This window comes from Helianthus annuus, chromosome 12 (genome assembly GCF_002127325.2).
Source record: "Helianthus annuus cultivar XRQ/B chromosome 12, HanXRQr2.0-SUNRISE, whole genome shotgun sequence".
Classification (NCBI taxonomy): Eukaryota; Viridiplantae; Streptophyta; class Magnoliopsida; order Asterales; family Asteraceae; genus Helianthus; species Helianthus annuus.
Window position 1 is genome coordinate 61,044,426 of NC_035444.2, and position 24,994 is coordinate 61,069,419.

The window sequence follows — 24,994 nt, forward strand, 5'->3', positions numbered from 1 at the left end:
TAATAACAATCTCACCACAAATAATTAATGAAAATGTAAATTACAATACTTGTGAATAGTCTCCTCTAGAAACATGATGGTGTTACCAAGTTCTCGCTCGGTTTGGCCTTTCTTTACCGCAACCATTTTTCACGCTCTTGGGCTTCAATGCTTTGCAAACACAAGAGTTGAAGCCTCATGAACCTTTCTTCTATACACTTCAACTCACTCTCTTTCTAATTCAATTAACATATTGTCTTCTCTGCTTCATGTTCACATATGTCCATCCATATTTGCTGCACACATGCCAGAATCGAAAAGGAAGAAAACATCAAAAAAAAATAGAAAAAGCTTGATTCTCAAATATGTTCATATATGTGTGCTCCTGGCATAAAAAAACCTGCAATTTTTTGCAATTTGATTCTCAAATCTCAGTGAAGTAATTCAAACTTACTGACAATTACACATTCAAATCATGGACTGCAAAACAATATCACTACTATAAAATAATGTCGAACATGCATAAGAGTTGTTCAAGAACTCGACAGCTCAGCTGGATGGATTATAAACCAGAATTATGACATCATCATTGACATGTGGCATACCTTAGAATTGACACATAGACAGTTTTACATCAGCTCATCTTCTCTTATTATAGATAGTATAGATTTACAAATATTATTCCATGCTCACAAGTTCACAAAAGTAACAAAAGCCTCATGCTGTTATAAATTTATATAAATGATACTCAAAAGGATCCAATAAAGTCCACAATTAGAGTCCACTTTATTAATAACGGGTCAAATGGGAAAGTTTTTTTTAAAGTAGCTAAAAATGAGAAAGCCATACATGCTAAAGCCTAAATAAGAAATCATATCCAAGTAAATGTGAACAAATAAATGTTGGCCTAACCATCGAAATAAGCAACACGTGTGTTCTGTTGGATCTCCCAGCGAAGAGCAATGGTGAAAAATCCCGTAAATAGCCCTATAAAAACCATGAATGGAAATCAGGCACAAATTAAAAAGGAAAAAAAAAAGAAAAAAAACATGAACATATCTGTGATGAGTCAAAACTAAAAACCTTGGTTGTTATGCAATCCTAGGTCTCATGATCCTTCCCTCAAATTCAAGTGGAGCTCAAACGCTATAATAAGTCAAAACCACAGATCTAATGAGTGACTGAGGATCAAACGGAACTGAATTGTTGTGCATCTTCTTACCCGATAATGAGATGTTGAAAATTTAGAAACCCTAGATAAGCAGGAACCTACAAAATCCAAAATTAGCGAAATCACCTAAAGCCCAAATGACCTTCAAATTTCAAAACACCCAACAAAATCATTGAAATTAAATCCTGACCTCAAACATAACATCTGAAATTTGGGGAAAACATAGGAATAAAAAAGAAACCCTAACAACATGACATAATAAATTGACTAATATGAAGCTAAAAATATCAAAACTTTCATTACCTCTGCAAATAAGTGACAAATAATTTAACAATAATCTGTAAAATTGGGGCAAAACATAACGAAACCCTAACAATCTTTCTACACAATCAATAACATCACCAGTATCCAAATTGAAATAAAATATAACCAATTATACAAACTTCATACCATCCTCTTCATCTTCATCATCATCTCGATCTCCAGGATCAACATCTTCACCATCAGGCTCTTCTCGCTCATCCTCTTCAAGTTCAATCTCATCTATACAGGCGAAACAGATGTATATTACTCCATGACTCAGCAAACATGATGTATATTACACAATAATCAGCAACAAAATCCACATATTCGTTCATCAAAGAGGATGAACAAAGCAAAACCCTAGACTGTAAGACCATGAGAGAAGAAAAACAAACAGAAAATGGCTCACGTGTGTTTGTTTGTTGTGTTGTCTTAGCTCGATAAGAAAAGACTGAAGGCTTGGATTGATTCCCGAAAGCTTGAATTTCTTGTTGTTGGTCTCATAAAGAAGAAAGAGAGACCAAATAGAGAGAAAGCAGGGTTTTTCAAGGTTCACAGGCGGGGACTTTCTCTCTCCACTTCATTTTCAAGGTTCACATGTTTGAATTTTGAATTTTGAAATTCAAATTTTCCTCCCTCTTTCTCTACCAACTTATTATTCATTATTATTTATTAATTAAAACTGATTTAATTGGAAATTTATAAAACGATTATGACATCATAATTGACATGTGGCATACCTTAGGAGTTGACACATAGGTAGATTTACATTAGCTCATCTTCTCCTATTATAGATAGTATAGATATTTATTTTTGGGATATGTTTAATCATCCTATAAGGCTGACGGTATGGAGTTCCGTCCTCCGTCCCGGTGCGGCGCCCATCCTCCACCCATTTCTCCCCCCTTCCGTCGCGTCCTCTCCGGCTTCTTCAGGCCGTTCAAGTCGTCCCACATGATGACAAAACCTCCTCACACACACATATATACATACAACATATACATATATTTTAGGATCATCCCCCCATTTCTTTACCTCCATCCTCTTTGCCACATCCTCATGCCCATCCTACGTGACGCTTACGTGGCGGACCATCTTCCAAGGGAGGACCATCACCATACCGTGTAGCCTAATATAAAGTGAGAGAGAAACAAAAAAAAAAGGTTAAACTGCCATTTTAGTCCTTGAGGTTTGGTCACTTTTACCATTTTAATCCAAACCTCAAACCTTTTTAATCTAGGTCCCTGTGGTTTCACTTTTATTGCCATTTTGGTCCAAAAATCAAATCACCTGATATTTGGCTAATAAAATCTGGTTATTTTGTCTTTTTCCTTAGGGACAAAATGGTCAATCTGAATTTATTATAACATATTTTTAATTAAATTATTTTTTCACCTCTAGTTACCTTCGTTTCATTCATACTTGCCAAGTTACATTAAATTAATTAAATTAAATACCCCTTTACCCTATAAAAGCAGATATATGTTCACCTTCTTCATCTTCTCCCCACAGCCAAACCCTAATCCCTAATCCCTTATCTTCTCCCCCTGCAACCGTCTGATCGACAATGGTGGTATGTACATGTGGAGCCCCAACCCAACTGAGAACATCCTGGACAACACAAAACCCAGGAAACACAAAAGAAACCCGAATCCGAGAGAATCTACAACACCAAGTAGTCTTCAACAATCTCTCTGTCGCAACTCCAAACGCAAAAACTCACCCTCACCTGATCATCCCTCTCACATACACTAAATGACGCCGTAGCAGTCAAACAAAAACACCACCACCTCCGTTCCAACTCATCTTCAATTTCAGAAATCTAGGGTTTCATATTTTCAATTTCATCATGAACTAAATTCAACTTTACTTCGATTCAATTGATTCAATTACTCGATGCAAGTTCCAAATTCAGGAGTTGATAGTCAAAGCTCAGACCAAATTCAACCGATTCAGGAAACCTATGGCGTGAAGGCTGTCAGAGATCCGGCGGATGCTGGTGTTGCCGGTGAAGGTGAGGTGGAGTTGGGTAATGGAGGTGATTTGGTGAAGAAGAAACGTGGGATTGGTGAGGGCTCCTTGTGTCGAACACGAAATGAGCTAACACCCTCACCACCCGCGCCGCACCTGCTTCACATGTCTGCTGCACACCAGCCCCTTTACCCTTTACCCTTACCAGCATCACTGGCTTTTTGCCTAATCTCCTGAGTTGGCTTCTCAACCGCTGGTGCAGGTTTTTCAACCCCATCGGTTGCAGTCTTCTCCACTTCAACGGGTTTTCAACCCCAACTGTCTTCTCCGCCTGAAAGACCTTCTCTGCTGTTTTAACAGGCTCGCTGCTAGGAGTGACGCCTTCAGTACTAGGAGCGACAACAAAGACAGGGACTTCAATTATTGGCTCAACTAATTTCTCACTCGTAGTCCCATGAGCTCCCTCCACCTTTTTTTATGGCACCAGCAGGAGGAGGTGAAGGTGCCTTGGGCGCAGACTTGGAATGTATGAATCTGAACTTTGGCTGCGCCACTTTCGGTTTTGGATAATATACTCGGTGTTAGAAAAAACATAAGGGATAGGTAACAGAGATGTAAAGTTATAAACAACTTACCAGGAGAGATTCCCGACATCACTGACCCAACATTGGCTTTCTTCCCAATGATGGTGTAACGCCTCGCATATTTGTACTTTCCCAATTTAGCAAGTATTGTTGTACATTCTATTTTTTAGAAACTTGTACTCATGTCGTATTCTATCTCGTTTCATTTTGTAGTCCGAGACAATTGATCATAATGAAAACACAAGTATTTTATTCATATTCATGTCATTTATGTTAGACTTGTTTGCATATTTATACTCACAATCGACATTTTAAACACTATTGTACATGTTTCATAATTGTACAATATACATTTATGTTCGTTATATGTAAAACCGGCTAAAACACATAACGTAATCGAACTTAAACCTCGAGAGGAAGGGAAAGACCCCTCTCGCGTGAATGGTCCTCTCGCCCATTGGTGTGTGTGCGGTGGTGTATATATATTTTTGTGTATATTTTTAGCCCTTTTTACACTTTAGTCAAGTTTTAAATTTATAAAACACGATATTTTACTAACACCAAACACACATATGGGCAAGTGCACCCATCGTGAGAGTAGTATAGTGTTGGTAAGATACCGAGGCCGTCCAAGGACACAAGAGCTTTTAGTATCGGTTTATCCTCAACGTCTAATCAAATCAAAATTTTAGAAAAAGGTTTTAAACTAGAAAATAAAAACTAAAAATGCTGAAAAATAAAAATAAAAAGAAGAACAGATAGACAAGATGAATCACTTGGATCCGACTCGCCTTTAGTGTAACCTTTGATTATTTTCGTAGTTTTGCACTTTTTAAGAGATTATCTTAGTAATAGTAGTAGGCCCCTCTTTTGAAGGTGACGTTACCCTCAACCCAGTAGTCTGAGTCAGCAAGGATACAATCCTAAAGGGTTGGATTATTGAAAGATAATTAATTAAGTTATTAATGCGTAATGTGGTAGGGCCCTCTTTTGAAGGTGACGTTACCCTCGGCTAAGTAGTTTGAGTCAGCAGGGATACAATCCTAAATAGCCGGGTTAATGTTTTAATAGTAGTTTACATATGAGGGGGTCAAGGAGTTCGGACCCCCGTCATCCAATACCAGTGGGCATTGAAGGAGGTCCTACTAAACTTGACCCAGGTCCTTGCAGGATCTATACACTGAACAAGGCAAGACTCTTACCAAACCATTCCCTTAACCCCCGACTAGGTAGCCAACATATCTCCATATAGACCGTGGAGATATGAATGGTGAAAATCTTTTATTTTATATAGACAGTACAATAACGCCAAGACACCACGGACAAATGATAAGGAAGATTCACCTTCAACATAAGAAACTAGTTATTAAAGTCATTAATACATAACCAAATAAAAAGTGCGAAAAAATTAAAAATAAAAAGTATTACACTAAACACTTATCTTCACCAAGTGATGTAAGAGACTTAGGTAAACATGGCCTTTGATTGTCAAGAACTCTTACGATCAATCTTGGATCCCGAGACGACTCACACACTCAAGGGATTAAGACCAACCAGCGAGAGGTTATGGAAATTCGACAGGCGGTTAGGGAAGAGAGGACCATACAACTTACCTTGTTGAATTATATGAAAAACGGGACACCATATTTTGGTTTTGCTTCACATGTTTCCTGTTTTCAGCAAGGAAGATGGGAGAGTGGTCCACTTTGTTGGTGTTCAGGTCCCAATTATGCAGAGGCGGTCCCGGAGTGTTGGTGTTCAGATTACGGTGGCGTTGGATTTGGGCTTCAATCGGTGATGATGGTGTGGTGTTGGTGGGGTGGTGATGGGTGGTGACTGAGTGGTGGTCTGGTGGTGAGGGGTTGTGGTGGTGACGGTGTTGGTGGGGTGGTGATGGTGGTGTGGTGGTGTGTTGGTGATGGGGTTGTGGTGCTGAATCCTGCACAAAAGCCCGGACACGACCCCGTGTCCATTGGGCACGGCCCCATGTCCATCCATCTTCTCTTTCTTCATTAATTGCAGTTTGTCTGCATTAGTTGACCACGCCCCCTTGTCCGCTAGGCATGACCCCGTGTGCAGAAGCGTATCCGTACTATCAAGATTTGCCTAGATTCTGCGTATCCGCTGGGCACGCCCCCGTGTTGGGTGATAGAAGCTTCTACAACTTTGTCTTTTCTGCAGACACTTGGGCACGCCCCCGTGCTCATTGAGCACGGGGCGTGTTCAGCCTTCTGTTCTCTTATTTTTGCTTGGGGAGATGATGTTGAGGGGTCGGGCATGCCACGTTTATTCCTTTTCTTATATTATTGTTAGATTTAGCTGCATTTTTGCTTCTTTTGTCCATTTAAGCTCTTTTAACCCTGAAAATACAAAAGGAAGACAAAAACACACTTTTTACAACATTAGTACTAAAAAGGGTTAGTTTTATATCTCATTTGATGTAATTTATATGTTGCATTTTGCACACATCAAATACCCCCACACTTGAATCCTTGCTTGTCCTCAAGCAAAACTCTTTATAATGTGGCTTACACCCCCAAATGGAATGGGTAGAAGAGAAGGTTTTTGAGCTTGTCATAGAGTGTCGGGATTCCAAGATTCTTTAGTAGGTTTTATTTTTATGTTATTTACAATCCTATTCGTCATGATTTATTAGAACATTACATAAAATAAATTACTTGTTAGGGCATAACATGCCTCTTTAAAATTCCATTTATATACAAGTTCACATACCTCACGGGGGATCACTCAACACTCGGCCGAAAATGTATTTTTGTGAAACACTCGAGAGCGGCATGGAACTTACTTCTACCATAAGCTTGCCAAACAATCAATCCTCCTCCTTTTTAACTATACACCTTTGTAAATATCAAGAGGACTTTTGGGGGGAAGGGTTAGGTTGGGTTAAAGGTAGCTGGTTGGGTTAGTGGTTAGTAGAAAAGGGCGAAAAGCGTAAAAAGCGTCGGTTTTCGTAAGACTTTTTATTTTCGTAACTTTTTATTTTAATGAAGCAAATCTTCAAACAAAGTTCTTTTTTTTATGAACTTGTTTGTTTTATTTCTTGGCTTCATTATTCTTCATATATATATATATATATATATATATATTTTTTATAAGTAAGTCATCAGAAAACCGAGCTTTGTTACTAAAATAAAGGGTTTTGGTGGGTAAAAAAAGGGTGTTTGTTTTGGGTTAAGAAATGAAAAGATTTAGGCTCAAAGGGGTTAACTAGGGAGATTTTGGGTAGGTGGTAAAAAAAAGAAGAAAAATAATGCTGTTGAAATAAAAAAAGCGTTAGTCCTAATGCCTCCATCATTTACTTACTTGGGTTTAAGTTGGTAAGGACCGGGAATGTATCGTCATGGCAAGTTCTAGAGTCGTAAGAACCAAGCGGCTATTCACACAAGAAACGAAAAATCAGCATTTAATTTAAAGATGTGTATTTGTATGCTCAATAAAGGCTCAAAACTCACTTTTTGTGGGAATGGGTTTTTATGTGATCAAGTATATATAATCAAATTTTAACTAGATTTGTCATGCCGTTTCATAATTTTCTTATGTTGGTTCTTTTTATCACGACGCTATCGGTTGTAACTTTGTAAAAGTATAACCTTTTTAGAACTTGTAATTCCCAAATTAAACCAAGACAAGTAAAAGAGTAAATTGCCATTTTCGTCCTTGAGGTTTGGCCATGTTTGCCATTTTCGTCCAAAATGACACTTTTGTACCATTTTGCCCCCAACGTTTGGCATTTTTTGCCATTTCCATCCAAACCACTAACTGAGTTTGTTTTTCTGTTAACTTTTAATAAAAAACTAAAAAAGATTAAAAAACTAATTATAAATCCTACCCCACCCACCCCCACCCCCATTCTCTCTCTCTAAAGTCTAAACCTCTGCCTCTATTAACACCAGTTACTTATCTTGGGTAAGAGAACATCTCGATGACTTGCCTCATAGCTTCACCATAACCGACCCATGGATTCCGAGTCACCCGATTGTGTTTGCTTCAAAAAAGCTGTTGAAAAGGTCCGGTTATTCAATACAGGAGGTTGTGGGTAACAACGGGAGGATATTTCAAGGGATTAAGACCAACCAGCGAGAGGTTATGGAAATTCGACAGGCGGTTAGGGAGGAGAGGACCATACAACTTACCTTGTTGAATTATATGAAAAACGGGACACCATTTTTTGGTTTTGTTTCACATGTTTCCTGTTTTCAGCAAGGAAGATGGGAGAGTGGTCCACTTTGTTGGTGTTCAGGTCCCAATTATGCAGAGGCGGTCCCAGAGTGTTGGTGTTCAGATCATGATACAGGTTTGGTTGATACACTTTAGTGTCTTGTGGTCAGAAGCAGAGGTGGTGATGAAAATTGGATTACGGTGGCGTTGGATTTGGGCTTCGATCGGTGATGATGGTGTGGTATTGGTGGGGTGGTGATGGGTGGTGACTGAGTGGTGGTCTGGTGGTGAGGGGTTGTGGTGGTGACGGTGTTGGTGGGGTGGTGATGGTGGTGTGGTGGTGTGTTGGTGATGGGGTTGTGGTGGTGAAGCCTGCACAGAAGCCCGGACACGACCCCGTGTCCATTGGGCAGGGCCCGTGTCCATCCATCTTCTCTTTCTTCATTAATTGCAGTTTGTCTGCATTAGTTGACCACGCCCCCGTGTCCGCTAGGCACGACCCCGTGTGTAGAAGCGTATCCGTACTATCAAGATTTGCCTAGATTCTGCGTGTCCGCTGGGCACGCCCCCGTGTTGGGTGATAGAAGCTTCTACAACTTTGTCTTTTCTGCAGACACTTGGGGACGCCCCCGTGCTCATTGAGCACGGGGAGTGTTCAGCCTTCTGTTCTCTTGTTTTTGCTTGGGGAGATGATGTTGAGGGGTCGGGCATGCCACGTTTATTCCTTTTCTTATATTATTGTTAGATTTAGCTGCATTTTTGCTTCTTTTGTCCATTTAAGCTCTTTTAACCCTGAAAATACAAAAGGAAGACAAAAACACACTTTTTACAACATTAGTACTAAAAAAGGGTTAGTTTTATATCTCATTTGATGTAATTTATATGTTGCATTTTGCACACATCAAATACCCCCACACTTGAATCTTTGCTTGTCCTCAAGCAAAAATCTTTATAATGTGGCTTACACTCCCAAATGGAATGGGTAGAAGAGAAGGTTTCTGGGCTTGTCATAGAGTGTCGGGATTCCAAGATTCTTTAGTAGGTTTTATTTTTATGTTATTTACAATCCTATTCGTCATGATTTAGTAGAACATTACATAAAATAAATTACTTGTTAGGGCATAACATGCCTCTTTAAAATTCCATTTATATACAAGTTCACATACCTCACGAGGGATCACTCAACACTCGGCCGAAAATGTATTTTTGTGAAACACTCGAGAGCGGCATGGAACTTACTTCTACCATAAGCTTGCCAAACAATCAATCCTCCTCCTTTTTAACTATACACCTTTGTAAATATCAAGAGGACTTTTGGGGGGAAGGGTTAGGTTGGGTTAAAGGTAGGTGGTTGGGTTAGTGGTTAGTAGAAAAGGGCTAAAAGCGTAAAAAGCGTCGATTTTCGTAAGACTTTTTATTTTCGTAACTTTTTATTTTAATGAAGCAAATCTTCAAACAAAGTTCTTTTTTTTTGATGAACTTGTTTGTTTTATTTCTTGGCTTCATTATTCTTCATATATATATATATATATATATATGTATATATATATATATTTTATAAGTAAGTCATCAGAAAACCGAGCTTTGTTACTAAAATAAAGGGTTTTGGTGTGTAAAAAAAGGGTATTTGTTTTGGGTTAAGAAATGAAAAGATTTAGGCTCAAAGGGGTTAACTAGGGAGATTTTGGGTAGGTGGTAAAAAAAAGAAGAAAAATAATGGTGTTGAAATAAAAAAGGGTTAGTCCTAATGCCTCCATCATTTACTTACTTGGGTTTAAGTTGGTAAGGACCGGGAATGTATCGTCATGGCAAGTTCTAGAGTCGTAAGAACCAAGCGGCTATTCACACAAGAAACGAAAAATCAACATTTAATTTAAAGATGTGTATTTGTATGCTCAATAAAGGCTCAAAACTCACTTTTTGTGGGAATGGGTTTTTATGTGATCAAGTATTTATAATCAAATTTTAACTAGATTTGTCATGCCGTTTCATAATTTTCTTATGTTGGTTCTTTTTATCACGACGCTATCGGTTGTAACTTTGTAAAAATATAACCTTTTTAGAACTTGTAATTCCCAAATTAAACCAAGACAAGTAAAAGAGTAAAATGCCATTTTCGTCCTTGAGGTTTGGCCATGTTTGCCATTTTCGTCCAAAATGACACTTTTGTACCATTTTGCCCCCAACGTTTGGCATTTTTTGCCATTTCCATCCAAACCACTAACTGAGTTTGTTTTTCTGTTAACTTTTAATAAAAAACTAAAAAAGATTAAAAAACTAATTATAAATCCTACCCCACCCACCCCCACCCCCATTCTCTCTCTCTAAAGTCTAAACCTCTGCCTCTATTAACACCAGTTACTTATCTTGGGTAAGAGAACATCTCGATGACTTGCCTCATAGCTTCACCATAACCGACCCATGGATTCCGAGTCACCCGATTGTGTTTGCTTCAAAAAAGCTGTTGAAAAGGTCCGGTTATTCAAGACAGGAGGTTGTGGGTAACAACGGGAGGATATTTCAAGGGATTAAGACCAACCAGCGAGAGGTTATGGAAATTCGACAGGCGGTTAGGGAGGAGAGGACCATACAACTTACCTTGTTGAATTATATGAAAACCGGGACACCATTTTTTGGTTTTGTTTCACATGTTTCCTGTTTTCAGCAAGGAAGATGGGAGAGTGGTCCACTTTGTTGGTGTTCAGGTCCCAATTATGCAGAGGCGGTCCCGGAGTGTTGGTGTTCAGATCATGATACAGGTTTGGTTGATACACTTTAGTGTCTTGTGGTCAGAAGCAGAGGTGGTGATGAAAATTGGATTACGGTGGCGTTGGATTTGGGCTTCGATCGGTGATGATGGTGTGGTATTGGTGGGGTGGTGATGGGTGGTGACTGAGTGGTGGTCTGGTGGTGAGGGGTTGTGGTGGTGACGGTGTTGGTGGGGTGGTGATGGTGGTGTGGTGGTGTGTTGGTGATGGGGTTGTGGTGGTGAAGCCTGCACAGAAGCCCGGACACGACCCCGTGTCCATTGGGCAGGGCCCGTGTCCATCCATCTTCTCTTTCTTCATTAATTGCAGTTTGTCTGCATTAGTTGACCACGCCCCCGTGTCCGCTAGGCACGACCCCATGTGCAGAAGCGTATCCGTACTATCAAGATTTGCCTAGATTCTGCGTGTCCGCTGGGCACGCCCCCGTGTTGGGTGATAGAAGCTTCTACAACTTTGTCTTTTCTGCAGACACTTGGGCACGCCCCCGTGCTCATTGAGCACGGGGAGTGTTCAGCCTTCTGTTCTCTTGTTTTTGCTTGGGGAGATGATGTTGAGGGGTCGGGCATGCCACGTTTATTCCTTTTCTTATATTATTGTTAGATTTAGCTGCATTTTTGCTTCTTTTGTCCATTTAAGCTCTTTTAACCCTGAAAATACAAAAGGAAGACAAAAACACACTTTTTACAATATTAGTACTAAAAAAGGGTTAGTTTTATATCTCATTTGATGTAATTTATATGTTGCATTTTGCACACATCAAATACCCCCACACTTGAATCTTTGCTTGTCCTCAAGCAAAAATCTTTATAATGTGGCTTACACTCCCAAATGGAATGGGTAGAAGAGAAGGTTTCTGGGCTTGTCATAGAGTGTCGGGATTCCAAGATTCTTTAGTAGGTTTTATTTTTATGTTATTTACAATCCTATTCGTCATGATTTAGTAGAACATTACATAAAATAAATTACTTGTTAGGGCATAACATGCCTCTTTAAAATTCCATTTATATACAAGTTCACATACCTCACGAGGGATCACTCAACACTCGGCCGAAAATGTATTTTTGTGAAACACTCGAGAGCGGCATGGAACTTACTTCTACCATAAGCTTGCCAAACAATCAATCCTCCTCCTTTTTAACTATACACCTTTGTAAATATCAAGAGGACTTTTGGGGGGAAGGGTTAGGTTGGGTTAAAGGTAGGTGGTTGGGTTAGTGGTTAGTAGAAAAGGGCTAAAAGCGTAAAAAGCGTCGATTTTCGTAAGACTTTTTATTTTCGTAACTTTTTATTTTAATGAAGCAAATCTTCAAACAAAGTTCTTTTTTTTTGATGAACTTGTTTGTTTTATTTCTTGGCTTCATTATTCTTCATATATATATATATATGTATATATATATATATATATATTTTATAAGTAAGTCATCAGAAAACCGAGCTTTGTTACTAAAATAAAGGGTTTTGGTGTGTAAAAAAAGGGTATTTGTTTTGGGTTAAGAAATGAAAAGATTTAGGCTCAAAGGGGTTAACTAGGGAGATTTTGGGTAGGTGGTAAAAAAAAGAAGAAAAATAATGGTGTTGAAATAAAAAAGGGTTAGTCCTAATGCCTCCATCATTTACTTACTTGGGTTTAAGTTGGTAAGGACCGGGAATGTATCGTCATGGCAAGTTCTAGAGTCGTAAGAACCAAGCGGCTATTCACACAAGAAACGAAAAATCAACATTTAATTTAAAGATGTGTATTTGTATGCTCAATAAAGGCTCAAAACTCACTTTTTGTGGGAATGGGTTTTTATGTGATCAAGTATTTATAATCAAATTTTAACTAGATTTGTCATGCCGTTTCATAATTTTCTTATGTTGGTTCTTTTTATCACGACGCTATCGGTTGTAACTTTGTAAAAATATAACCTTTTTAGAACTTGTAATTCCCAAATTAAACCAAGACAAGTAAAAGAGTAAATTGCCATTTTCGTCCTTGAGGTTTGGCCATGTTTGCCATTTTCGTCCAAAATGACACTTTTGTACCATTTTGCCCCCAACGTTTGGCATTTTTTGCCATTTCCATCCAAACCACTAACTGAGTTTGTTTTTCTGTTAACTTTTAATAAAAAACTAAAAAAGATTAAAAAAACTAATTATAAATCCTACCCCACCCACCCCCACCCCCATTCTCTCTCTCTAAAGTCTAAACCTCTGCCTCTATTAACACCAGTTACTTATCTTGGGTAAGAGAACATCTCGATGACTTGCCTCATAGCTTCACCATAACCGACCCATGGATTCCGGGTCACCCGATTGTGTTTGCTTCAAAAAAGCTGTTGAAAAGGTCCGGTTATTCAAGACAGGAGGTTGTGGGTAACAACGGGAGGATATTTCAAGGGATTAAGACCAACCGGCGAGAGGTTATGGAAATTCAACAGGCGGTTAGGGAGGAGAGGACCATACAACTTACCTTGTTGAATTATATGAAAAACGGGACACCATTTTTTGGTTTTGCTTCACATGGTTCCTGTTTTCAGCAAGGAAGATGGGAGAGTGGTCCACTTTGTTGGTGTTCAGGTCCCAATTATGCAAAGGCGGTCCCGGAGTGTTGGTGTTCAGATCATGATACAGGTTTAGTTGATACACTTTAGTGTCTTGTGGTCAGAAGCAGAGGTGGTGGTGAAAATTGGATTACGGTGGCGTTGGATTTGGGCTTCGATCGGTGATGATGGTGTGGTGTTGGTGGGGTGGTGATGGGTGGTGACTGAGTGGTGGTCTGGTGGTGAGGGGTTATGGTGGTGACGGTGTTGGTGGGGTGGTGATAGTGGTGTGGTGGTGTATTGGTGATGGGGTTGTGGTGGTGATGGTAGATGAGAGAGAAGACAGAAAGAGAGGAGATAAAAATTATTTTTTTTATTTTTTTATTAAAAGTTTACAGAAAAAACAGACTCAGTTAATGTTTTGGATGAAAATGGCAAAAAATGCCAAACGTGAGGGGCAAAATGGTACAAAAGTGTCATTTTGGACGAAAATGGCAAACGTGCCCAAACCTCAGGGACGAAAGTGGCAATTTACTCCAAGTAAAAAAATGAAAAGATTTTGAAAAAATTTGGGGTGTTTAGCGGTTCCAATAGAATTTTGTGTAAGGCTTGTAATTAGGACTTGCAAGATTCAAGGTTTTAGCATCCCTCCCACACTTAAATTACACATTGTCCTCAATGTGTCCCAAAAATAAGTTTTTAGGTTGACTGAATGTGTAAAAGTGTGTTTAAAAACAATTTTTTATGTTACTGGGCATCTGGACACGGGCTCGTGGTGTCCGGGCACGGCCCCGTGTTCAGGTTGCCAGTAACAAAAATCATTAAAAAGAAACAGAAGCCTGGGCACGGGGGCGTGTTCAGCGAACACACCCCATGTCCAGTTACCTGAACTGGTCGATTTTCTGCAGACGGTTCAGCACGGGGTCGTGTTAGCTGGACATGGCCCGTGCCGAACTTGCTGTAATGAAGAAAATTTTGCGGGAGGCTCTGTTTTTGTGCATGGGGTGCTGGTTTAAGTTTCCCTTGATATCCTTCACCATCCTGAGTGTGTTTTATCCATTACAACATCATCCAAACACCAATAATTTATAAAACCATCATTCATTCGATAGAGAAAGTTACATAATATTCCTAATAAATTAAAATTCTAGATAAATAGGTCAGAGAACACGTCTAAAACAAGAAGTTCTAGCCTAAAGTTTATTCTATTAGCAAAATTTCCGAAAAGATAATTCTCTCGGTTGGATGCGGCTCGAAGAACTTCTTCCTCTGGATACGGATCCCTCACACGTCGGCGAGCCATTCTTCTATCTCCCTAAGGAGAAGAAAGGCGGGCTAATTGGCATCATTATTTTGAGAGGGTGTAACTTCCACCGGGACTTCTTGCAAATCGTCAAGAGGAGGTTCCGCGGGGATGTCATCTCTTCCGGTGGGATTATTGACTCCAAGTGCTAGGTTCCAATCCTCTTGGGGGAGGATTGGTTCCATGGGAGGTGTCACAAGAACGTTCAACCCCACCGTAAGATAATTTATACGGTCTATTAGGACCTCCTATACCGATGTCATCTCATCAAGAGCTTCACGTAATGCCATCACGTAGCGTACGAGAGTTGCTTCGATTGAGGACCTCCGTTCTCTTCGACTGTTTCTGGAATTTGCTGACGAAGTTCCACTGTTTTGGCTTGACATTCTACGAAAATAAACTGAAGAGAGTTCATTTTAATGAAACAGTAACCTCGGACACAGCCCCGTGCTCAATGAGCAAGGCCCCGTGTTCACCTATCTGCAGATTTTTGAAACAAGGAATCTTGGAGTTTTAAATTATTTTTCCGTTTGTTAAAACATTTTTAAGCAGAAATAACTTAAAACAATGTTGTAGAACTTATTTTTAACAAGATTCCTTAAATGAAAACCCAACAAACATCACAATAAAGCTTGGAACCATGTTGATTTCAAGCTTTAATGGAGGTGTTTTGAGGTGAAAATGAAGAAGAAGGCAATAGACAAAAGTAGAAAAGACAAGATGGTTGTTGGGAACCTTCTTTAGAATATACCTAGGATGGTATGTGTGAAGATCCACAAAATCTCTGTCTTTTGGAGTGGTCCAAATGTGCAGGAATCTTGGCTGCATTTATAGAAAACGACAGCATGCTGCACACGGCCCCGTGTGCAGGCAAGATCCTGACACATTTTGTCCGCATTCTGACAAAAAGTCAGACGGGAATCTTTTGGTGGACAGGGGGCGTGCTGACCTGGACAGGGCCCCGTGTCTAGAGGCTGTTTATGAAGTTTCGTCTATTTCTAAGGAATTTATTCGGATCGGGTGGTTCCTTACTGGACAGAACAACCCTAAAGTGCCTGAGATACCTTAATTGATCTAGATTTAGACGAGAACGCAAGAGGTTGTCGGTAAGGGTGATTCCTATGCTAAATGTAGGTGGACAAGTCCAACCCTTTCCCAGGCTCTCGTTAAAGAAGGTGTATGCCTAATCGCTCAGGTCTATGTATGCATCGAACGAAGTCGATGGGAAGTCCTTCACAGCATAATCGACACAGGGACGACAATCGCTCAAGTCTTCAAGAGGGTTAGAGGTAGTTTCGGGAACAACGAAGTTGTTTTTATCCGAATGTGATCTCAACAATTCTTCTTGGGTATCTTCTTGAGATGAATTAATGATATCCATCTCAAGTTCCTTTACCCTATTAAGAATTAGGTCTTCCATTTGAAATAATTCATCAAGAAGCATTTCTCCTAGAAGAGTCGATTGAGAGCATTCGAGGGAGAGATAAGGATTATTTTTACTTTCGCCCCTCTTAAGGCTACAGGAAAACAATGGGTCTATATAGTGGGGCTTATATTTTGGAAAATAACATTCTAAATCTTTATGATTTCCACCACATATTTGACACCACGTACCATAAGAGGGCCGATAGTAAAAAAAATCAGTATCGCTCATGTTTGTGTCAGAAATTACCAACCGTCGGGATCTTACGGTTCTGTTTTCAGTAACTGATGCTTGGGCACGGGGCGTGTTGAGTGGGCACGGCCCCGTGTTCAGCTACTGTCTGACTTAAAACAGGATTGCTAGTACCAAAGATTGGGCAGGGGGCATGTTCAGCGGGCACGACCCGTGCTGAGCTCTGCAGAAACTGAAAAATTACGAAAAATCCTAAAAAAACAGAAAATAAGAAAAAAACAATTAGGCCGTTGATTCCTAACTTTCTTAAAATCCTTGTGTCCCCGACAACGGCGCCAAAAACTTGGTGTGTGTGCGGTGGTATATATATTTTGTGTATATTTTTAGCCCTTTTTATACTTTAGTCAAGTTTTAAATTTATAAAACACGATATTTTACTAACACCAAACATACATATGGGCAAGTGCACCCATCGTGAGCATAGTGTTGGTAAGATACCGAGGTCGTCCAAGGACACAAGAGCTTTTAGTATCGGTTTATCGTCAACGTTTAATCAAATCAAAATTTTAGAAAAAGGTTTAAACTAGAAAGTAAAAACTAAAAATGCTGAAAAATAAAAATAAAAAGAAAAACAGATAGACAAGATGAATCACTTGGATCCGACTTGCCATTAGTGTAACCTTTGATTATTTTCGCACTTTTGCACTTTTTAAGAGATTATCTTAGTTATAGTAGTAGGCCCCTCTTTTGAAGGTGACGTTACCCTCAACCCAGTAGTTTGAGTCAGCAAGGATACAATCCTAAAGGGTTGGATTATTGAAAGATAATTAATTAAGTTATTAATGCGTAATGTGGTAGGCCCCTCTTTTGAAGGTGACGTTACCCTCGGCTAGGTAGTTTGAGTTAGGGGTGATTGTATAACCGAAATAACCGAACGGTTACCAAAATAACCGAAATTACCGAACCGAAAATAACCGAACCGAGCCTTAACCGACGGTTCGGTTATCCGTTTTTATAATAACCGAAAAAATCGGTTCGGTTATGGTTAAGCCTATTTTACCGAACAGATTTATCCATAACCGAACCGATTGGCCCAATGCATATTTTTGTGAATATATTTATATCTAGTCCTAAGTTTTTAAGAAGCCCATTGTTTTTAGACCCAAGTTACTAAGCCCATTTTACATTAATAAAAAACAAATGTCAACTGTAGGTCCATTACACTAATAAACAAATGAAAGTGAAAACCAATTCAAACTGAGATCATAATACGTATCGTCATTCTGGTTCTCCCGCTCAAAGAAGACGACGCTCCAACTTTCCGGCTCTGCTCATACGATCTCGGTTCTACTGGACGCTGCTTCTCTGCTCGACGTCGCTTCTCTGCTCGACGTCGCTTCTCTCTGTAAGTCTATGTTCTGTTCTTATAAAAATGGTTAACAGGTCGATTGAAACTTATATACGGTTACTGGTTAGTATAATTTGTTCTGTTCTATACATATGGTTGTAAAAGGGTACGAGATTTTATTGATGGAAATTCTTAAATTTAACATATCTACTGGCTAGTATAATTTGCTCTTGAAATTCATTTTGATTTTTGATGGAAATTCTTAATGGTAGGCTGGTAGCTATTATTAATAAGAGATTTTATTCTTAACAGTAGCTATTCATGAAATTCATTTTGACTTTTTTTATGCAAATTTGAAGTTAACAGTAGGCTTAAACTACCAGGTTATAAAGAATGGAGAACAAATATGAATGAAAAATTTAACTATTTAAATGCTTATAAGGGTATTTGTTTGGTAAATCTGTGTAAATGTAGATGGAAGAATCGAGTAGCGCGACACTTGATGTTGATGTAACTAAAGAAACATTGAACGAACCAGTTGATAGTGTTGATGAGCAAAACACGGAACAAGAGAACAATGAAGGTGGTAGTAAAAGATCATTCGTGTGGAATCATTTTACATTTGATCAAGTTTCTCAGAAAGCAAAATGTTGTTATTGTTTAAAATGGATGGCAGCCGGTTCTAAAACAAATGGTACGAGTCCCTTGCAGTATCATTTGTTGAGAGTATGCCACAAGTCACCACTTTATAAGAAGGCTGATTTAAAACAATCTAAATTGAGCTTTAAGCCTAAAAGTTCGGGGGAAGGCATTGGTAGCTTGGCTTCTCATTCTTTTAGCCAAGAAAAATGTAAAATCTCTCTTGCTCGTATGTGCATAAAAGATAATCAACCGTTTAGTATAGTTGATGATGAGGGATTTAGAGAATTCGTATGGGATTTAAATCCTATGTTTAAGTTTCCTTCTAGATGGACAATAGCTAGGGTTTGCTTGTCGGTGTACCAAGAAGAGAAAAAGAAACTAAAACAAGTTTTAAGAGGTCAGACTGTATCTCTTACAACCGACACATGGACATTCGTTCAAAACTTTAATTACATGTGTCTTACCGCACATTGGGTTGATGAAGATTGGGTTTTGAGGAAGAAAATTCTAAACTTTTGTCAAATAGCAAATCATAAGAGTGAGACAATAGGAAAACTTGTTTATCGTTGGTTACAAGATTGGGGCATTGATAGGGTTTTTACGGTAACCGTTGATAATGCTTCATCAAATGATGATGGAGCAATTAAGTTTTTAAAAAGAATGCTTAAAGGTCCTCATTCCGTGTTAGATGGAAAATATATGCATTTGAGATGCAATGCTCAAATCATAAATCTTGTTGTCAAGGATCGTTTAGAAGAACAAGTTGATTCCATAGCTAGGATTCGAAATGCGGTAAGATATATAAGATCATCTCCTTCTAGGTTTCTAACCTTCAAAGATTGTGTTGAGAACGAAAAGATTGATTCTAAAAGGAAACCATGTCTTGATGTGGATACTCGATGGAATTCAACTTTCTTAATGTTGGAAACGGCACTTAAGTTTTCAAAAGCATTTGATAGGTACTTTAATATTTTGTCGCAAAATTTTATTTGCTTTGTCTGATACTAATTATCTAATATCTTATGATGCTATATGTTTTTTTGTTAATAGGCTTCAAGATGTGGATATCAATTATAGAACATATTTTCATAGTGAAGTCGCCGATGAAGAGACGAGTACAAGGAAAAGAAAAAAAAAGTGATAGAGTTTTGGGGGCACCCGATGAAGAAGATTGGGAAAATGCGAGGTACATTATCTTTTAGCCTTTTATTGTGATATATATATAAAGAGATAGAGCCTATTTATGATCCAAGTTCCTTTTATTATTGTATATGTATTATAATATAGTTGAGATGTTATTGTCTTAGGCTATTCATGGAATTTTTTAGGATATTTTTTGATGTGACAAAGAAGATATCGGGGTCTAAATATGTGACCGCAAATTGGTTTTTTGTTGAGCTTTCCAAAATGCACTCAAGTATAGCAAGTATGTGTTTAAGTATTGATGAGAAGAAGCGAGCCATGGGTTTGTCTATGAACACAAAGTTTGAGAAGTATTGGGATAATTTAGACAATATTAACCATTTGTTGTATGTGGCACTTGTTTTAGACCCACGGAATAAGATGTCTTATCTTGGTTATTCTTTAAGTTTGATACATGGCAAAGGTTCCATAAAAATCAAGTTAATCAAGGAGCTAGTGAAAGAAACATTAATGGAGTTGTTTGATCATTATAAACTAAAGGTAGCTAAAACAAAGGAGCGACAAAGTACTTCGTCATCCTCGCGTAATTTGATTGATGATGTTGGGTATGTTGACTTAGAAGATGGTTACAAGAAGTATTTAGAGGAGGAAGGTGAAGAAGTTCTTGATGATCATGAAGTAGAAATTTATTTACGGGATGGAACAGAAAAAAGAGAGGAAACATTTGATGTTTTAGTTTGGTGGAAGGAAAATAAGATTAAGTTCCCTGTTCTCTCTGAAATTGCTAAGCATGTTTTAGGAATGCCGATCTCAACTGTTGCATCCGAGTCGGCTTTTAGCACCGGTGGTAGGGTGATTGATAAATATAGGAGCTCTCTTACTCCTAAAACTGGAGAGGGGTTGATTTGTGCCCAAGATTGGTTACGGTCTACACCAAAAGATTTGCAAGATCTTTATGTGCATGGTGAACAACTAGAGGTGTTGGTTGATGCTTTGGAGAATATGGAAATTGGTAATAACATTTTTAATTTACATGTTCTTATTTTTACTTAGATATTAATTATTTATGTGCGCTTTTGTAGATTGCATACCCGAAAAGAAAACGCCCAAAGACTCGATTGCTGAAGATGATGAAGATGAAGATTGGGACTAACGTCTAGAAGTAGAACTTTTAGCATTTTTGGTTTAAAACTTTGTTAACTTTAAAACTCTAGCCACTTTTTTGTATTGTTGTGGCTTCACGTAACACGTGCCTACTTTAGATTTTCGGGTTAACATTATGATGCTATTTTGTTGGATTTAAACCCTTTTGTTGGGTTGTATAACATTTGCTTGTCTAGTTAGCTGCTATCTTGCTAATGGTTTAAGTTGCATTTTGTTTATGCTTTAGTTGTTAATGAAGATCCTTGTTACTTTCATGTGGACTTTCATGTGGGCTGTTGTTTTTTTTAATTGTATTTGTATCATTCACACCTTCCCAACAAGTCAACAACAACTTACACAAACTATATAAAAAAATTGATAAATTAAAAAAAATAAAAAACGCTTATTTAACCGTAACCGAACATTAACCAAAAATTAACCGAATTATCCGAAACCGAAATAACCGAACCGATCGGTTAAGGATTTGTAATGACCGATCATATCGGTTTCGGTTACGGTTACGGCTCAAAACCGAACCGAACCGAACCATGCACACCCCTAGTTTGAGTCAGCATGGATACAATCCTAAGTAGCCGGATTAATGTTTTAATAGTAATTTACATATGAGGGGGTCAAGGAGTTCGGACCCCCTCCATCCAATACCAGTGGGTATTGAAGGAGGTCCTACTAAACTTGACCCAGGTCCTTGCAGGATCTATACACTGAACAAGGCAAGACTCTTACCAAACTATTCCCTTAACCCCCGACCAGGTAGCCAACATATCTCCATATAGACCATGGAGATATGAATGGTGAAAATCTTTTATTTTATATAGACAGTAAAATAACGCCAAGACACCACAGACAAATGATAAGGAAGATTCACCATCAACATAAGAAACTAGTTATTAAAGTCATTAATACATAACCAAATAAAAAGTGCGATCACCATATGATGGTTTCCACTAATTTGCTTGGCAAACTGATGTTGGAGCATCACCATATGAGAATCAAATCAAGATTTACAAACTCTAACATTTTTACCATTTTGTTCATACTTTTTGTTCTAATTTTCTGCACGATCTTGATGGAATCTGGAACCCATAAGACCCCCAACTCATTTCATGGTTAAGGGTTTGCATTAGGGTTAATTTCCATCAAGAAAGGATCTGTTTTGGATGGATCTAACATGCAATTTTTCGTCGTAACAGTCACCAGTCGCCCGAAAGGGGATTCCTTTCGCGCGACAGGGTGTACCCTTTCGCACGAAAGGGATTATTTTCATAAGTTTTGTTTTCGATTTCGTTTCTGTTTTATATCAGTGATGAACCCCAAACAGTTTGCCAGTCATAAAGTGAGTTAACCCTATCCAGCCTCCGACACTTAGGTCACTCTTTCCATGTCGTGTTGGCACAGATGGGTTGTCCTTACTTGGTTGTTTGGTCATTTTTACCTTCTGTTGTCGGTTTGTTTAACAACTACTGTACGGTTTGTGTTTAAATCAGTTACAATCAAGTTTTACGCATTTTAAAACAGACCAGTCGCCCGAAAGGAAACGCTTTTTCGCGCGAAAGGTCATTGCCCTTTCGCACGAGAGGCCCTTTCGTCCGAAAGGTTCTGTTACCTGTTTTATCCCGTACTTTTCTCGTATTTTGCAATCTGATCCAAACCCTTTACATATTAGAATACTTGCACCTCTGTTTACCCATTTCAGGGTGACTTCGGTGTTCCAACCTTCAATCAATCAGCTCCTGGGTTTCGTGTTCACCTACGCAGAACTGTGAGTATACTCGATCCCCTTTTCTTTTTATACACTTTGGGTGCAACATGTACATTTATACAAAACACGCAACACTATTAAACATGTTTACAAATCACACTCTATCCACCATTAAACATGAGACTTGTTTTACTTGTTAAACTCATATGCTCTGTTTACATTGTGTCTATATGCTCATTAACTTTGCAAGCCTAACTTAACAATTATAGCGCTATAGGATTAACGCAACGCCCATATACTTGTGGTATTGTTAAGAAAACACATTACACCCTCGTCATTTCGACGATGTTGGGTAATCACGATTGCGTTAAACTCTGGTTTGACATATAGCTTTGATGCGTGTCAGTGTGTATATATATTAGGTATATATTTTAAGCCCTTTTTACACTTTTTAGCCAAGTTTTAAATTTATAAAACACGATATTTACTAACACTAAATACACATATGGGCAAGTGCACCCATCGTGGACGTAGTATAGTGTTGGTAAGATACCGAGGTCGTCCAAGGACACAAGAGCTTTTAGTACCAGTTTATCCTCAACGTCTACCCAAATCAAAATGTCAGAAAAAGGTTTTTAAACTAAGAAAATAAAACTAACTAAAATGCTGAAAAATAAAATAAAAATAAAAACAGATAGACAAGATGAATCACTTGGATCCGACTCGTGTGTAGTGTAACCTTTGATTATTTTCGCACTTTTGCACTTATTTAAGAGATTATCTTAGTTATTGTAGTAGGCCCCTCTTTTGAAGGTGACGTTACCCTCAACCCAGTAGTCTGAGTCAGCAAGGATACAATCCTAAAGGGTCGGATTATTGAAAGATAATTAATAAAGTTATTAATGCATAATGTGGTAGGCCCCTCTTTTGAAAGCGACGTTACCCTTGGCTAAGTAGTCTGAGTCAGCAGGGATACAGTCCTAAGTAGTCGGGTTAAAGTTTTAATAGTAGTTTAACTTATGAGGGGATCAAAGAGTTTGGACCCGCGCCATCCAATACCTTTGGGTATTGAAGGAGGTCCTACTAAATTTGATCCAGGTCCTTTGCAGGATCTATACACTGAACAATGGCAAGACTCTTACCAAACCGTTCCCTTAACCCCCGACCAGGTAGCCAACATACCTCCATATAGACCGTGGAGATATGAATGGTGAAAATCTTTTATTTTATATAGACAGTAAAATAATGCCAAGACACCACGGACAAACGATAAGGAAGAATCACCTTCAACATAAGAAACTAGTAATTAAAGTCATTAATACAAAACCAATTAAAAAGTGCAAAAGATTAAAAATAAAAAGTATTACACTAAAAACTTGTCTTTACCAAGTGACGTAAGAGACTTAGGCACACATGGCCTTTGATTGTCAAGAACTCTTACGATCAATCTTGGATCCCGAGACGACTCACACACTCTATGATGGACAATGGATGATGGTGGTGGATAATGGTGTTGTGATGGTGGTGGGTGGTGGGTGAAGTGTGAGAGAGGTGGTGTGCCAAGGGATGAGTTGCAAGAGCTCCAAACACTCCTATTTATATGCTGAACAGAAGCTCAGGCACGGCCCCGTGTCCACTGGGCATGGCCCCGTGTCCATCTGACTCTCTCTCTTCATTAATTGTAATTCGCAATTACAATAAATGCGCCTGCAGGAAGTTGACCACGCCCCCGTGGCCGCTGGGCACGGCCCCGTGGTGGACAGTAGAAGCTTCTATGGGGTTGTCTTTTTTGCTGCTTCTTTGGCACGGCCCCGTGCTTGCTAAGCACGGGGCGTGTTCAGTCTTCTGTCTTCTTTGTTTTGCTTGGGAAGATGCTGTCGGGGGGTCGGACATATCACTTTTGTTTCCTTTCTTGTATTTATGTTAGATTTTGCTGTCTTTTTGCTTCTTTTGTTATTTTGAGCTCATTTAATCCTGAAAATACAAAAGGCAGACAAAAGCACACTTTTTCCAACATTATTACTAAAAAAGGGTTAGTTTTAAGCCACAATTGATGTAATTTCTATGTTGCATTTTGTGCACATCAAATACCTCCACACTTGAATCTTTGCTTGTCCTCAAGCAAAACTCTTTATAATATGGCTTTATTCACTCCCAAATGGAATGGGTAGAAGAGAAGGTTTTTGGGCTTGTCATAGAGTGTCGGGAATTCCAAGATTATTTAGGTTTTATTTTTATTTATTTACAATCCTATTCATCATGATTTATTAAAAACGTTTCATAAGATAAATTATTTATTAGGGCATAACATACCTTTTTAAAATTCCATTTATATACAAGTTCACATACCTCACAGGGGAATCACTCAACACTCGGCCGAAGGTGTATTTTTAGTGAATCACTCGAGAGCGGCATGGAACTTACTCCTACCATAAGCTTGCCAAGCAATCAATCCTCCTCCTTTTTAACTATATACCTTTGTAAATATCAAGAGGACTTTTTGGGTGAAGGGTTAGGCTTGGGCTAAAGGTGGGTGGTTGGGTTAGTGGTTAGTAAAAGGGCGAAAAGCGTAACAAACGTCGGTTTTTGAAAGACTTTTTATT

At 38.7% G+C, this 24,994-nt stretch overlaps 1 protein-coding gene across 1 annotated transcript; it reads left to right on the top strand.

Moving 5' to 3' along the window:
• The first annotated feature begins 3,349 nt into the window (after positions 1–3,349).
• Positions 3,350–20,681, top strand: LOC110892965 (zinc finger BED domain-containing protein RICESLEEPER 2-like). Its single transcript, XM_022140094.1, has 7 exons — positions 3,350–3,591; positions 5,689–5,802; positions 8,230–8,323; positions 18,218–19,344; positions 19,436–19,522; positions 19,693–20,540; positions 20,611–20,681. Exons 1-7 carry the CDS (start codon positions 3,350–3,352, stop codon positions 20,679–20,681), a joined length of 2,583 nt encoding a protein of 860 aa, XP_021995786.1.
• Positions 20,682–24,994: the final 4,313 nt, after the last annotated feature.

What these genes read in the sequence shown, in the direction of transcription:
- LOC110892965 (XM_022140094.1), top strand. Translation starts at nt 3,350, where the DNA reads ATGCAAGTTCCAAATTCAGGAGTTGATAGTCAAAGCTCAGACCAAATT. An exon ending in GTGTTCAGATCATGATACAG is followed by an intron (nt 8,324 to 18,217) that starts GTTTGGTTGATA and finishes GTGTAAATGTAG; the next exon opens with ATGGAAGAATCGAGTAGCGC. An exon ending in TTTTCAAAAGCATTTGATAG is followed by an intron (nt 19,345 to 19,435) that starts GTACTTTAATAT and finishes TTTTGTTAATAG; the next exon opens with GCTTCAAGATGTGGATATCA.